Below are 15,965 nucleotides of genomic sequence, written 5' to 3'. Positions count from 1 at the left end.
TAATCGTTAATCGTTCAGTAAGATCTCTCAGATGTCACAGAAAAATCTCAAACGCCAATTATCCATGCGGAAATCGAATTCAATCCCCGCGAACTCTTTTATACATTAACTTTCATGGTTGGATGGTTTTATAGTCGCGTGATAGTTCCATAATGATTAGAAAACTTCTTTCCATGTCACTGTCTGATCTTCTCTCTCTCTCTCTCTCTCAAAATGACCGAGTATTATAATTTGCGATAAAACATTCCAACATCGAGAATATACATGCAATTTGCTTGTCATATTATACATAAATATATTCGTCATAAATACGCATGGCACCAACATCACATTCAACAATCAATCGCAATAACTGATTATTCGCATTTTCCTCGGTCATCAATTAATCCCTTCGATCTTGATTTACGATTGCAATACAATTTTGTTCGACGGCAACGCGGTTCTTATCGTTTCTACTTTCGCTTTTTATCACTTTTGCTTTCTCAGACCCAGAGATTACGCAGTGAACGTAGGAGGAGAGGGTGGGAGTACTAAATCGTGGAGGAACGAGAGAATAAGCCGCTCCTCGACGATGCAGAGAGTGTCGGTAGTCATGAGAAGACGCGCAGGGAGGAAGGAGCCGCATACTTTTGCATCGCGACAGCCGTGTGTCATTTCAGCGAGATTCCATGTGGCATTTCAATGCATTATTTCAGCCGGCAAAATGTCTGATATGCAAAACCAGATCTCGCTCGGGCTGGCTCTTTCGCTGTGCGTGTATCTCTCCCTCCTTCGTCGTCTCTCCCTCTTCGAATGCGGTCATCCTCCGTCTGTCTGTCTGTCTGTTTCTCTCTCTTCTTCTCTCCTCTTCTCTTTCCTCCTGCTTCTGTTTTTAATACCCTCTTCCTTCGATCGGTAGCCGCGGATCCAGCTTTCGTGTCGCCTTGTTGCTGTTGTTCTTACTGCGCAACGATCGTCCCTGTTACCTTTGGAAGCTGACCGCTTTGCGGTACGAGAAGGTGTACAAAACATTTTTCCCTTTTTCACTCTTGGACCACCCGGTAGATACAGGTGCGGGTCAAACGAGGACCAGTTCTCTTTAAAATGACTCGATAAATAGCACAAACCGGTGGCAAGGACGACGAGACGATACCAGAGATGACGTTGTCAACTGATCTCTCTGATTTCGTACAGATAATTGAAATATAAATCACTTTTACGAAAACTAATAGGACACACTCCCCTATTTCTACATTTCTTTTATATACTTTTTATGCATATATATTTGGTTATTTATTTGATGTAATATATTATACGTGTTTTCAAAATTCTCTCTTATTTTTGACAGAATTTTATCTTTAAGAAATTGTTCTTTGTGCTACTATTCTATTTGGATGGAGATTTGCAAAATTGCATGCTCTGCATGTTGGCAGGAACGGCGAAAGATAACTGTGGAGTGCTTCGAGTTAGCTTCGCACAATTGTAAATAAGCGTATCGAACTCGTGCACTATCGGCGTCCGATCATTATCCCACGCTTATTAAGAATTATTGCGAGTATTACGTTGCATCGCGAAGGCGCGCTGGGAACTTCTCTTGCTCGACGGTCGCGCAACTTTATAATAACATTATTTTTAGATACCATTTTTGCGAAATATCCACGAATTAGTTTTAAACTTTTTCCGAGTAATACATTGGCGAAATATATATAATTATCATGATTTTTATTAACAAATAATGAACTATGATATTTAATGTATCTTGAAACATATCAGATAAAGTTAAACTTGGAAAAAGTACATTATCTTACTTAATTATAAATTTCTTTAATTTTAGTTCTATCAATCATTCTACAACAACTAATTTTCCTTTTGTTCTTGTTTGATATAGTTCATTGGACCGTGAACGCCAAAGCGTCTATAGCTTCCATGTAATCGCTACAGACAGTGGCAAGTACGATGCGAAGAGCACTTCGGTAATCGTCGAAATCAACGTTGGCGACGTCAACGATAACGCGCCAATTTTCAAAGAATATCCCTTTCGGAAGCGCGTACCCATCGGTATACAACCCGGTCAAAATATTCTACGAGTATCGGCCAACGACGCTGATGATGGTGCCAATGGAGATATCGTGTATTCGTTCCTACACGAGCAGGAGAAGCCAAAGTTTCGAATACACCCCAACACCGGTGAAATAACGGCACGTCAGTCGCTGTCGCAGGATAACGGCAGGATCTACCGTTTGGAGATACTAGCCAGAGACAAAGGCAACCCGCTCAAGAGCGCCAAAGGCTTAGTCGAGCTTCAGATCGGCGACTTCGTGGATCTAGCGCCGGCCTTGAAATTTCAGAATGACACGTACAGCGTCGTCGTTCAAGAGAACTCCGCAGCTGGCACAGAGCTCATTCAGATCACCGCAGTTCGCACCGATGGCAGAAGGCAGCATGTATCCTACTCGATCGTGTCAGGAAACGACTTCGACACCTTCGCGATCGATGCGGGTACCGGTTTGTTGCGCGTCAATAATCCTACAAGACTCGATGCGGAGCTCTGGAACGACCTAACGGTGAGGCTTAGCAGCGAGCCGGACGACGCGACCCGCACCAACTCCTGGGGCAGATCTCTGGAAGACCAGCAACCGAAAGAGCCTAGAGAAAGTTCGAGGCATGTACTCAATGTAATGGCGAAAACAGCGGGACCAGATGTCCTGGAGGCATATGTCAAAGTGGTTGTTAGATTGTCTGATGTCAACGATAATCCGCCGATTTTCACGCAAACGCAATACTCGGCTACTGTGCTTGAAGGCAACGTTAAAGGAGATTTCGTCGTTAAGGTAAGAGTTTTATAAGAACTTGTGCATTATATAGCATTCTAGTCTACTAAGCATTAAAGTCAAAATGCAAAGCAATATTAATAAATATTGTCATCTTTATGTTTATTATCTATGAGCTACTATAAATGATTTATAAAATTCTTGCATAAACTTATATAAACATATATATATAATTTACAAATTATGTTTCACCAAAGATCAAAATATATTTTGTAAGGAAAGATTCAGCACAGATGTAGATACAAAGGACAAAATCACACACTCAAATATTGAATACTTATGTATTTTCTCTGTATATTTTATAATATACTAGTTAAAATATAAAAATATATATATACTGATATAAAAATGTATACTATTGGATATACACATATTTATATTTGTTAATATTTGCTTTTGTAGCTTTCAGCAAGTGACGCTGACCAAGGTCTGAATAGCAGAATTTTATATCATATTGTGGATGGTAATCCGGATAACGCCTTCACCATAAGTCCGCCGTATAGCGGAGTTGTAAGGACCAATATAGTCTTGGATCGTGAAGTTCGCGAAAAATATAGACTGACTATCATCGCGACAGATCAAGGAAATCCACAATTAACTGGCACAGCTGCATTGAGTGTACAAGTAATTGATATCAACGACAATCAGCCCACCTTCCCAAAACACAATATCATTTCAGTCTCTGAAGGTAAGTCATGAAACTTAATATTATAATAGTAAACCTGAAATTTTTGATATTATTTTTAAATACCAGAATATAGTATGCGAAAGATTTATATATGTAAATATTACCTATAATTATTTAAAAATGATCTATCAGGTAAATATAATATTCAAGTTATATTGCAACATTATTATGCTTTAGTATTTAAAACTATTGTGGTATTTGTGCCATCTGTTTTCTCTCCAAGTATTCGACTTTTGCATTTTTCGAATTGTGGCACCATTTCCTCGAGACTTTTATCACCATCAATAATCATAACTGGCGCTGGTAAAGTAAATAAAGTTTTTCTGTAGAGCCAGTCATCGTGAATTTCGTGGATTTGTCTCAGATATTCTAATGATACAGAATCTTCTTCTTTGCGCCCGCGAGCCTGCATTCTTTGATATACAACTTCTGGGGTTGTTCTTAGATATACTAAAATGCAAATATAATCAAAATTACTTAATAAATATAAAAAAATCTTTTCATTGTTTTAGTTTACAATTGTATGTACCTATTAAGTCTGCTCTTATATTAGTATTTTCTAAACACCAATCGTACCACTTTTCTAAAACTACTGCTTCTACATCTCTTATCATATTTGTACGCTTCATATTCTCTAAGAAGCATCTTGCACTAAATATGGACCTTTCCATGATTTTATAAGGTGATGGTGTGCTCAGAGTGTGTAATTTTAGCCTAGTTAATTGAGCATACGATTGAAATAGAAAGGCATAATTTATCGGGTCCTTGTATAACAGATCCTGAAAACAAAATATCAGTATGTAGAAATATTTTTTCAATAATTATATTAAATTTCTTGAAACTATATGATCTTGCTATATATATGATGTGACGTTTTTATTCAAGATACATCTGAAATATATTTGAACTGAAAAAAAACTTACCAACAAATTTACTCCAGCCACATCTCGCCATAAATTCACTGGTTCTTGCAAAATTGTAGCGTTGTTAAAGTTTTGGAAGTGATTTAAAAATGTTGTTTTGCCACTTCCAATATTTCCTTCTATACAGATTGTAAATGGATTGTTGTAAAACTTTTGTGGAGAGGCCATTTTCTTGATAGAAATGTAGCAGCAGCGGTTTCCTGAAACAAAATATATTGTTCTTGATGTAAACTTATTGCATCAAAGAAAATTAACATCAATTAATGATTGAATTATTCTTTAGAAATCAACCAATTAAACAATTATATTCTGCTTCTATGTAATTAACAGTATATAAATGTTCATACCTATCATATTAGATTATCGCGAGTTGCATAGTATGTGTGTATTCAAATATCATAAGTAAAATAGTACCTATGGTAATTATCTTGATGATAACAATATCTGCTTTTTCGTCTTTTGTATCGATTTATACAGACAACGTGCGAGAGTTTCTTCTGAGGTTAACGAAACACAGTTATGTCTCTTCTTGTTTATCCTCTATATTATCATATATATTTGTCACGTAGCACTATAAAATTGTTTGAAAAATACGTATTGTAGCCACGTTCGACTGATGCTAACTGGCGTAGATTGACGTCGATGCACAAGACGCACTGACATGCACGACAGCATTGCTGGGCGAATGCGTTTCCCGCCGAAAATATACATCGCCATGTTGTGCGTCATCTGCTGAAGAACCTGTTTGCCATCTGTTCGATGATATAAAAGCGCGATCAGTTGTACGCTTGCGTACCAAACTGGCGGGAAAATTAAATGTATAAATAACAAGTCTCGAGAAAGTGTCACAAGTCGTTTAAGCTAAATCTCTTCAATAATTTATTAATAAATTATTATAGTCACTTATCATGTTAAATACATATCAGAATATATGTAGAGAACATTTAATATAAACGCGTAAATTTCAAGTTGTTAATTGCAAGATATTAAATATTAAATTCCACTTTATCGTGTTACAAATATTAAGATATTGAATAATATCTGAATATTACGGATATTTTTTTCCAATCAGGTCATTGCAAAATTATGTTATAATCGCAAACTGTTCTCAGTACATGAATTGCTCATCTTCCATAGTTCTACCTCTATTAAAGGCAATTACATTAGAATGCGAAATAGTAAGGGACTCGTTAAGATACTTGGTACCAATGACAGTAGCATAGCAGTATCTGTGATAATCTTATCGACAATATCAGGTAGAATTTCACCTACAATGACGATAGCTCGAGTTTCATTCTGGTCATTTCGAATGTCTCAGCGATGCCCCTTCGAAATGCAACGGGTTTCATGATGGGTTCACTCCTCTCAAGGTCGCCCACGTGCGACGATAGAAGGAGAGAGGTAGTGGGACTGCATACCAATGTATGAAAGAAGGAAAAGAAGTGAAGAAAAAATGCATTTATTGATATCGCGACACTATTAGTGCTCTGAGATCATGTCATCATCTGTATAAAGACATCCAACTAAGAATCGAGCAAAACATTTTAAACAAGAAAACTTGTATATAATTTAACGCTAAATTATTAAATATTATAATGATAAATCTAGATTACATTTTAAATTAATTTTAAATAAGTCTGTGCATTCGAGAGAAAAATTATATATTCAAGAAATATAATAATTCTAAATATAAGCACACAGTCAAGTCTATATATAGATTAGCATTTTTAGCAGAAAAGGTAGACATGTTTTATATTCAAAATGAAATTTGATTTGCGACGAAAAGAGAATTCAGTATTTGGAGAGAGAGGGAATGATATATACAGGGTGTCTCAGATACAGAACAGATAAACGATGGCGAAGGTGAATCGATGAAGAGCGCGAAAGCAAGAGAAGGCAATGGAAGAGAGAAACCCAACTGCATTGAGAGGGCGGGAACGTATTCTACTCTCCAAGTATAAAGTTAAGTGGCAAAGGATTTATGCCGGCATTAAAGTCCAACTGTTCGGGACAATCTGCATAACTTAAGCGAGGCTGCCGAGGCGCGCGTTCGGTGGCTTGGCTCTCCGTTTCTCTCTCTCTCTCTCTCTTTTTTTCTCTGTTCTCGGTACACCTTCCTCTTCCTCCTCGGCCTTTCTCGCGTCACCATATTGTTCCCCATTGACAGATACGATTCAATGGAACGGCACGCAGGATCGAGGTGGCCGCGAGTTTGACGTACAAGCGCCAACCTCGCGCTACCACTTCACTCTCTTTCTCTCTCGTCCCGTCTTCACCGTGAATTTCCTTTCGGTCGGCAGCTAGTCAACGAAGATGACGCGACGAAAGACGAGTGGTGATCGAGTAAATTCAACCGCATCGAATAAACGAAGGCGATGCGACTGTGGTTTCAATGATGCTTCGAATAAGTCATCCTCTTCTTTTCTTATGGATCCGTTTCTTCCTATCGGATGGAATTTCCAATAGCGAGCAGGTGGCGAGTTACGCGCATTCTAGCAATCGTTGGAAGACGACGCGGTATAATAAGAGATTTCTTTTAGAGGGACCTTTTATTGCGCTCGCGTTTTTGTTTTCATCTTTGCTTTCTCTTGCTGCTGCGTTGCTATTTCTTCTTTTTCTTCTTCTTTCGAGAACGACTCGTAATAGCATAATATGAGATTACTATCTAATTTGTATCGCCGTAAAAACTCTTCAGCCTCGGTGTAAACGAGATTGCCACATCGATTTATTTAACGTTGCACTCCTTTGGAAACCCATATCTTCCAGTTGCAGCCACGATAGTGACGAAATCCATATCGTAGAGATGTCGTTTTGCCTATAGAGATAATAAACTTTTCACAGCTCATTTATGATCCTCGCTAAATTTACACTTGTGATATTCTGCATCGACGAATATCTGTTCACGATTACGTGGCTAATGTATTTTGCTGTATTCAAAGCAAATTTGATAATAAAAGAAATATGAATCATCGTAACGCGAGACGTGACGGGATAATGAGCCTGTTCTACGTCTTCTAGAGAAACATTCCTCGCTAGATTTTTACGGTAATCATAACCTGCCGTTCTCACGTAGTGATTTATGCTTATAAATTGCTAATTAATAGCGCGGCTCAGCACGAAACGCTTCAACAAAAGTAGTTTACGTTCTCATTATATACCAGAACTCGCGTCCTTCCATGATAGCGATATCGATTACATTTAATCCGTGCGAATCAGGTTTTGCGACCTATGCTCGTCCTACGATAAACGCTTGTAATTACTCCGGTAGGAATAAAGGATGTAATTATCGTCCAAACCGGGAGGCGCGGCTCATCGATGTTGGATGAGCCTTGCCTCTGCTCTCATAAGGTGCTTTGTGTGCGCATCTGTACATTTGTGGGAGGATTTAATCGACAGCATCGATTGGGGTTGATTCCAAAAGTGGCATTGACTCGAGAAATCAAGAAACAAACAATGGTGGACCACCGACGAGCATCTTCTCCATACAAGGAACATAATGTCACCAGACACTGCCGTGTTTATAGATTCAATTCGTGAAATACAAGGAACATCCGAGAAAATTACCTCGATGAGTCAGATGCTTAAAACGTTCTAATGAAGTTATATCTGTCTACTATAATAATTTTTCGAGGAAAGATTCAATATTTGTTCTTTAATTTTTAATTCTTCTTCTTCTTTGATGCTATTGAAAGAATATTTAAATATCGAGAATTTACTTCTGCTCTCAATTGCTCAAACAGTCGCTGCATACTCCACAATTTCTGCTTCTGGTTCCTCAAGTCTGGGATTAACAGAGGGTTAAAGTTGTAACAGAGTTATGTCGCGTATTCGCATTCGTAGACGGTGGGATCGCTCCGGAAACCGATTTACACGACTTTAACGATCTCTCATGAAATTTACGAGCGGTCGCAGCCGCGTACTCCAGCTAGCCCTCATGCTAGCCCCCTCGAATAACATCGGTACAGAATAATTCTTTTACTGCCGCAGGTGTTGCTATGCCCAACGTATATCACCCGGCTGGATCGTAGAATCAAAAGTCCGGTCTCTGATGATATACCTCTTCCTAACTACATATTCGCGCACTATTTATTCTTTTAGCGAGCCGAAGAATTTCTTTTGAATTGTTCAGAACATTATTTAGAATATCTTTATTTCGTAATTTTTTATTTTTACAGAAGCTTCAACATTTGTCATATCCGGATATTAGTTTATGTTTTGAGCACAATAAAAAAGCAATAGTAAATCTTGGAAGAGTGAGCAAAATGCGAGTGGCATCATTTGGAAAGAGGGTTGTTCGATTGCGATTATACATATTACGATGACTTATGAGAAGGCATAAGCTCATATTTACGGACAAATTGCATCCAGGTGCGGTGCACCGGAGGTGCATTTGAATTGCATTTCGCATATCGTAATGTAAGAGAGATACATGTCGCATCGCGTACTTTGTGCTCGCAAATTAGTGCTCCCGCGTTACGGTTTTCAATTTCCTCGTGGACGAGATGATATTGTATAATTTACTCACACGGCTGCTGTGCGATCCGATCGTGCTTCGCGAATGAGAGGCTCATCCGTTTCTTCCGGCGGATTCGTTCGACCGGCTTCTTCTTAGCACGGCCAAGATAAAACGATTCGATAGTACGGATTCAATGCATTTTAAGCACGACCCCCTTGAAGTGTCTTTAACTTCGCGGAAGAGCACGCCCTGATCCGTGGGCTACCTACACGCTCCGCGTCGTTTATGTATCGCGCACGATCGTTTCTCAGTGACAAAGTGCCTTCGCGACGAGGACAAAAGAACGAAATCAATGGCATTTTTATGCATATGGAATGCAATTCGTCAGTAGCAACCGCGTGCTTCGCAATTTAGAGCGATAAAACCGTCGCTCTTCATTGTGTACTCGAGATCCAGCTTTCTTCATCTTCCAGTCGAGCATTTTTTATCAATTCTGTGCATTATTAAATCTTAGAATATAATTATTCAGTTGTCGTAGCAATAATATATCTTTTATTTACAGATAACGATAGATGAAATAGATGCATTTATTTCTTTACTCAATATCATTAATAAACTTATAAATGAACTTGCATCTGTTTAATTTCAGGTACAATCATGGGAACTGTACTGACGACCATCACGGCGAACGACGTTGACAGTTCGCCGGAGTTGACGTATAGATTCGGCAACTTGACGAACCCGGGACCCTTCAGCATCGATCGATACGGCGGCAAGGTCGTTCTACGGAAGCGTTTGGACGCCGAGACGCGTTCCGAGTATAGTCTTCAGGTGATCGCCAGCGATGGGATTCACGAGGCGACGACCGACCTCATCGTTCGTGTGACCGATCTCAACGACAATGCGCCGCGATTCGAACAGGTCGTCTACGTAGCTGTCCTCTCAGGTACGTATAGGTCCTCGAAGGCCACGATTTTGAGTCCGAGATGAATGAGAGTTCGAGGCAGGTAGCGGGCAATCGGGAACTTTTGACGATGATCGGACGCGATCGTTTCAGCGAACAGGTCATAATCCTTTGATTTATCGAGGAACGATCGTTCCCCAAGATTGCGAGATCGGTTGTTCCGTTATGGAGCGATAGCGTAGGATGGAATCGCGAGACCAGCGTTACGGAACAGTAAGATTCTTTCGGCGAGTTTCGCGGTTTTGTTGCCGAAGCGTTGCGAATCTCTCCTGCGGTTCACCGCGCGTTATTAAAGCGTATTAAAGTCTGTCCGTTAATGGTTCCGTTTATATAAATTACATTGTGAAAATTTCGACCTACTTTAATATCTCATCCTGAACGGCAGATAATTCATTTATTTATTTTGTGTTATTTTATCGTTAGTCCATATTTAGTATCCGTTATATCATGAGCTTATTATTGATTATTATTGATTGAGTTTTGTCACCCGCTAGACGATGCTTCGGTGTTAGCATCCCGTCGAAAAAATCGAATGTAGTATAGGGGCATAAAGAAATGAAGAAAGAGAGGAGAAGGGAAGATACAGGCGAGCTTCTCGGTGCGAAATAAACGCGCGTTTAAAAACTGGTTTTTAGTAGACACGCGTTGTGTCCTGTTGTCCATGTTCCAAACTCGAATTGACACCGCGCCGAGATAAAGCGCGCGAGAAAGAGCAGCGCGCGGGTGAGAGGAGAAAAGAGAGAGGCTGAAAAAAGAGAAGACAGGTACAAGGAAGAACGATGAAAAGCTAGCTGCTCGAACGCAGGAGAGAAGAAGATACAGTGCATTGCGAAAGAGGGAAGAAGAAGAGCTAAAGATAGAGAAGGAGAATGCGAGATCAGGGCAGGACAAGGGCGGAGAGCGGGAAGCTCGGAGAAAGAATGGTATGGATGAATGGGGTGGAAGGACTGAGGAGGATTGCGAACTCTTCGCACATAAATAAACGCGAGGACACTGATTGCGAGGCAGCCGAAAAGCCGCCTTCGACGACTGAGATCACTTCGTGAAAGAGAATTTTCTTCGAAACTTATTAGAAATACATAGATCCGCGCTTCATGTTGTATTTGGTTGAGGGATAAAACAATGGAGAGAAAGATAGATTGGCAGTAGATGTAGAAAGGATTCAAGCGAGGAAGCTCCCACAGTGACAAAGCCGCGAATTTGCATCTTTTCCTCCTTTCCAACTCACATCCTGTGCTTCGTTCCGCATGTTCGCAAAAAGCTGTGTAACGTTTCTCGAGGACAGGTAGATCGGTTGTAGATATAATCGAGCGAAGAAGTTTCGGCGAAAATTAATGAAGCACCTGAGCAATTAATGGGATTCATTAGAATCATTATAAATGTACATTGTATAGAAGTAATCAAGATAGATCGAAAACATTTTGTTGCTCTCATGTTTCCCTAAAATTGAATTCTAATTAGATACTGAAGAATTCTTACCTTATAGATTCAATCTGTCTTTCAAAAAAAAAATAAAATAAAATAAAATAAAAAAAAAAAAGAATTGTTGCAAAGGAATCATTAATGAAGGAATGACATTAGAAGATGTGTATATAAAATAACTGGTTATTATTTTATACTTCCGTACGATCTGGTGTCACAAAACTTTTGTTATTCTTCGTCGTTCGAAAAAGGCATAATGTGTGTCGTGGTTGAGGATCCGCAATAAGAAGATGCAGAAAGTATTTGAGCTCGTGATCTTTCTCTTGCGTCCCTGTCAAGTGGTTCTCCATACAATATATGATAATCGATCCTACGAGAGTGCTTCTTGAGTCTTTATCATTTACAAATGAATGCCGTCTCGTATTACTTTATAAGATCTCTCTCTTAGTTTTATAGAGTTAAATATTTTCCTTTTATTTATAGAAACTGCGTTAACATAACACATTGTTGTAATAATGTATTTATTTTTATTTCAGAAGGGCAAGGCAATCTGCAGGAAATTTTAACGGTGAATGCTACGGACGACGATCTTTCGGAAGAGAACAGCCGAGTACGATACTATCTGTTGCGACCTGTAAAAGGATTTTCGGTACATCCCGTGACCGGTGTTCTGACTGTTAATCGCACGGCGATACCCAGACCAATGCCGAAAGAAATGGACTTGGCGATTGTCGCGGAGGATCATGGCAAGCCTCCGGCATCGTCGATATGCTCAGTTATTGTACGACTTAGCAATCTAAAGAACGCCCTTCCAGGACGAGAGCACAAGATCACAGTAAAAGAAAATTCACCAAAAGGCACGACGTTGATGAAGCTCTCCGACGTAGATTTATTGGATGGCGCAATCGTTGTGGGCGATGATAGCGGAACATTCGAAATATCTAGAGGCAGACTGATCTTGTCCAGGACACTCGATCGCGAGACCAAGGATAGGTAAATAACGAATAAAAATTAGATTTAATATTTTAATTTAATGTTTCTTGATATTCTCTCTGTTTTATTTTAAAATTATCTAGAAGTTCTAAAGTCATATAATTTTAATTTTGCAGATACGTATTACGATTGAGCAACAAAAGTGAAAACATGACGACAGACTCGCTGATAGGAGACGAGCCAGTAATAGTAACAATAATCGTAGAGGACGTGAACGATAATTATCCGTACTTCCTGAAAGAGCTGTATCAAGTATCGATTAAGGAAGATGCTCCACGTGGAACTACCATTGCCGTCCTACCTGTCAAGGACGATGACTTAGTCGGCACACCGGCGGCTACGTTGACGTATGACATTACTTCAGGAAATGACGGCGGTCTCTTTCGGGTCGAGAGAACGACCGGCTCCGTCTTGGTGAACGCCACGCTCGATTGCGACCTCGAGCCCGAAGTCTACAATCTTGTGGTGATGGCTTGCGACAGCGATCCGGTATCACCTTTCTGCGCGCTCGCAATACTTCGCGTTCATCTGGAAGACGTGAACGACAACTCGCCAAAGTTCCCCGTTTCTGAGTATCTCGAGTTTGTCGGCGAGAACGAGCCGATCGGCACGACTGTGTTTTCAGCGCGTGCCTCGGATTTAGATCGTGGCATCTTTGGATCATTGAATTACTCCATCGTTTCCGCCGCTGCGAGCGGATTCTCCGACATCGACGACAGTTGGAAGCTATTCACGGTTGACGAGAAGTCGGGCATTGTCACCACCCGCGCCATGTTCGATTACGAACAACGGAATCGATACGCTTTTACGTTACGTGCCACAGACATGGGCGGTCGTTCCGCGGCTGTGCGCGTTAGGGTAGAAATCGACTCGAGAGATGAATTCTTTCCGCAATTCACTGAAAGAATGTATAGATTCGGAATAAGGAGCGGAATTCCGATATTGCCTGGCACCGTAATCGGTCACGTAACAGCAACTGATCGTGATAAAGGACCGGACGGTCGGGTCGTGTACCAGTTAACATCTCAGCATCCATATTTCAAATTAAATCGCACTACCGGCGCATTGATCGTGAAGCAAAAGTTGATGCATGATATCGGCGTTGAAGAATCGTCAAGATTAATAGTCAGCGCGAGTTCCGGTAGACAAGGCTCCCTGTCTAACGTAACGGTAGTGGAAATCATTATGATGGACGACAACGAAATAAACGGAATTAGAGGAGCTATTACTTTAGCGACACCGGATGTCGATTCGAATATGGCTGTGGCCACTCCCGGTGGCTTGGCCGATTGGGTTCTAGGTCTATTAATTGCTCTTCTTCTTCTCATTCTGGCTTTTGGCGCTATCTTTCTCTATCTTCACATTCGTAATCGTCGTCACAAAAAGCCCGGCACGAAGCCAGGTCTGAATGGTGAAAACAATGCCACTGCGTCTAATAGTTACGTGGACCCGAGCGCATTTGACACGATTCCGATTAGAAGTGTGACTGGAGTCGGTGCGAACGGAAACAATAGTTCCGGAAGCGCCGGAGGAGCAGGTGGCACATCTTGCCAATTTGCTCCTCCGAAATACGACGAAATACCACCATACGGGACATCCGGTCAATCCGGGCAACAGCAGGCTACCTCCGAGCTTTCTGGAAGCGATCAATCGGGTTCCTCTGGCAGAGGATCTGCTGAGGATGACGGAGATGACGAGGAGATTAGAATGATCAACGAGGGACAGCAAACTGCCGATTCCGCGAGCGACCTTTCGGTTCACAATACTCAGGAATACTTAGCTAGATTGGGCATTGTGGATCCCCCAGCTGGTACGCCTAGGAGACCCCCCGAAGCTCTTCCCCTGGACAGTCTGCATCTATTTGAAGATGAGGCAAGCACTGAGGCAGATATAGCGACATTGATTTATGGCAAGATTGGAGAACCTGGACGATCTACTTCGGGTCTGGAAGTACCGGGTGGGCCGTCGATGAATGGCTCTCTGAGCTCCATCGTGCACAGCGAAGAGGAACTCACCGGGTCGTACAATTGGGATTATTTATTAGATTGGGGACCGCAATATCAACCATTAGCTCACGTGTTCAGTGAAATTGCCAGGTTGAAGGACGACGCCGCCAGCGTTCAGAGTGGGAACTCTGGCAGTAGCGGTAAAACCAAGTCTGTACATAAAGCACCGCCACCGCCGTTGCTTACGTCAGTCGCTCCGAGATCATTAGCGGCGCCGGCGTTAGCGAGAGGAATCCTGCCGAGGTCACCAATCAGCCATGATGCTTCTACTTTTCCCTCCGCCGCTCTAAGTCCAAGTTTTTCACCCTCATTATCACCTCTGGCCACAAGAAGCCCCAGTATCAGCCCTCTCGTGCCACCCACCACCCAGAGATCCAGTCAAAGTGCCAACCGAGGAATTCCCGTTACCGATGCCGAACTAAGGATCTGAGGATATTTCGCGCACAAGTTAGTAGTGTTAATCCAGTGATGACTCACCGAGTAAATAATATCGGTAAGACAATGCGGTACCTCGTATAAAGCAGTGCGAATGATATTCCTGTTAATATACGTTGTTTAAATGCGATCGAATATATGAATGTTGCTTTTTTAGACTGTGTGAATGATGTAACTCATGGATATTAATGAGTGATTTTAATTTAGGAATTTTAATTTGACCGGCCATCAAAGAATTTAGTGACCGAATTGTTTTTCTCGTCACACGCAAACGTTGCCTTCCCGTGATAAATTATTCCATTTTCTTCCATGTATCTATAATGTGCGCCTTTTTACATCGGTTTCAAATCGGTTAGATTAGAGGGGCTTCTTGGCAAGATATACTTGGTGGCCTTCCGAGAACTGGCAATTGAGTAAATCCCAGATGATTTGAACCTGGATCTTTAGGCGCAGAGAGTATAAATTCTCTACGCCAATGCACAGCGATAAATTATTATTTGTAATTAATTAACAAAGTGTTGACTTTAGAGATAATTTGAATTTTATCATAAAAGATGATAAGAATATATATCACTCATAGAAGTGAAACAGTAAGCGGAAAAGCAGCGATTGCGCCTCGACGATTCCGTATTTATTGTATGTACAATACGGATGCATCCCTTATCCGAATCGCAATTGATAGCTAACTGAAAGAAAGTACTTCTTTCTGAACGGAATGTATATAAATATTCGCCAACTGCGACGACATTTAGTCATTAAGTAGCATTGTAAATAATAATTTGCGCGAATAATAATGTTGTCATAATCAAAAAATAGACTGTTCTTATGTAAACGGGAAACTGTAAATGATCGCGTCATGTTCGTCGAGTTGCGTAAATGTGTACAGTTAATAATTTACTTTTATAATATTAAATTGTGGATACACGAACATGGCGATATCATTCGAGTCGAAAAAATACGCGCTACTACGAACGAACTGATTACACCGGATTTCGTGGTAACGCATCTCTAAAGCTGCCTATATAACTTCGTTGATTAATTGTTATTTCAGTCCTGTCTTCCGAGCGCAATTTCGATGTAACGGGAGATGAAATTTCAGCCAGGTACATATATATATATATATATATATGCACTGATTATATATAAATATGTCATATTTTGTATAAATCGCTCTGTGTACAAAGACTCTCCCGAGCCGAGGGCCTTACGCGATGTGGGCCTTAAATAAATGAATTTTTTAGGAGATTTTTTTCTTTCGTCTATCCTAC

General features: G+C 40.7%; 2 protein-coding genes across 4 annotated transcripts in view; one reads left to right on the top strand and one right to left on the bottom strand.

Moving 5' to 3' along the window:
- ds (dachsous cadherin-related 1) overlaps positions 1-15,940 on the top strand; it is a 277,551-nt gene extending 261,611 nt beyond the window's left edge. The window contains exons 13-17 of the mRNA XM_029303522.2: positions 1,868-2,810; positions 3,213-3,498; positions 9,527-9,823; positions 11,800-12,256; positions 12,373-15,940. Of these exons, the coding sequence (XP_029159355.2) occupies positions 1,868-2,810; positions 3,213-3,498; positions 9,527-9,823; positions 11,800-12,256; positions 12,373-14,692 (4,303 nt within the window). The 3' untranslated portion in view covers positions 14,693-15,940. The remainder of the gene's footprint in view (positions 1-1,867; positions 2,811-3,212; positions 3,499-9,526; positions 9,824-11,799; positions 12,257-12,372) is intronic.
- On the bottom strand, positions 3,078-5,140 carry LOC114931469 (deoxynucleoside kinase-like). Of its 3 annotated transcripts, XR_014924920.1 has the most exons (5): positions 4,769-4,829; positions 4,422-4,621; positions 4,028-4,277; positions 3,603-3,948; positions 3,078-3,532 (listed from the first exon to the last, which is right to left on the bottom strand). XR_014924920.1 is itself a non-coding variant. In XM_085483776.1 (4 exons), the coding sequence occupies exons 2-4, from the start codon at positions 4,587-4,589 to the stop codon at positions 3,665-3,667; spliced, it is 702 nt and encodes a 233-aa protein (XP_085339902.1). In that variant the 5' UTR covers positions 4,590-4,621; positions 4,836-5,140; the 3' UTR covers positions 3,078-3,664. The 3 variants fall into 3 exon arrangements, 2 of the variants coding, with proteins under 2 accessions (XP_085339902.1, XP_085339900.1); XM_085483776.1 differs by lacking the exon at positions 4,769-4,829 and adding an exon at positions 4,836-5,140 and having other exon boundaries at positions 3,078-3,948; XM_085483774.1 differs by having other exon boundaries at positions 3,078-3,948.
- Positions 15,941-15,965: the final 25 nt, after the last annotated feature.

This window comes from Nylanderia fulva, unplaced genomic scaffold (genome assembly GCF_048542155.1).
Source record: "Nylanderia fulva isolate GAGA-0341 unplaced genomic scaffold, ASM4854215v1 Scaffold27, whole genome shotgun sequence".
NCBI lineage: Eukaryota > Metazoa > Arthropoda > Insecta > Hymenoptera > Formicidae > Nylanderia > Nylanderia fulva.
This window is presented reverse-complemented; position numbering and strand designations above follow the sequence as displayed.

Excerpts from the sequence above, each read along its gene's own strand:
- LOC114931469 (XM_085483774.1), bottom strand. Across the intron at positions 4,278-4,421 it reads TGGCTGGAGTAAATTTGTTG|GATCTGTTATACAAGGACCC; the intron begins GTAAGTTTTTTT and ends TTTTGTTTTCAG. Across the intron at positions 3,949-4,027 it reads TATAAGAGCAGACTTAATAG|TATATCTAAGAACAACCCCA; the intron begins GTACATACAATT and ends TTTGCATTTTAG.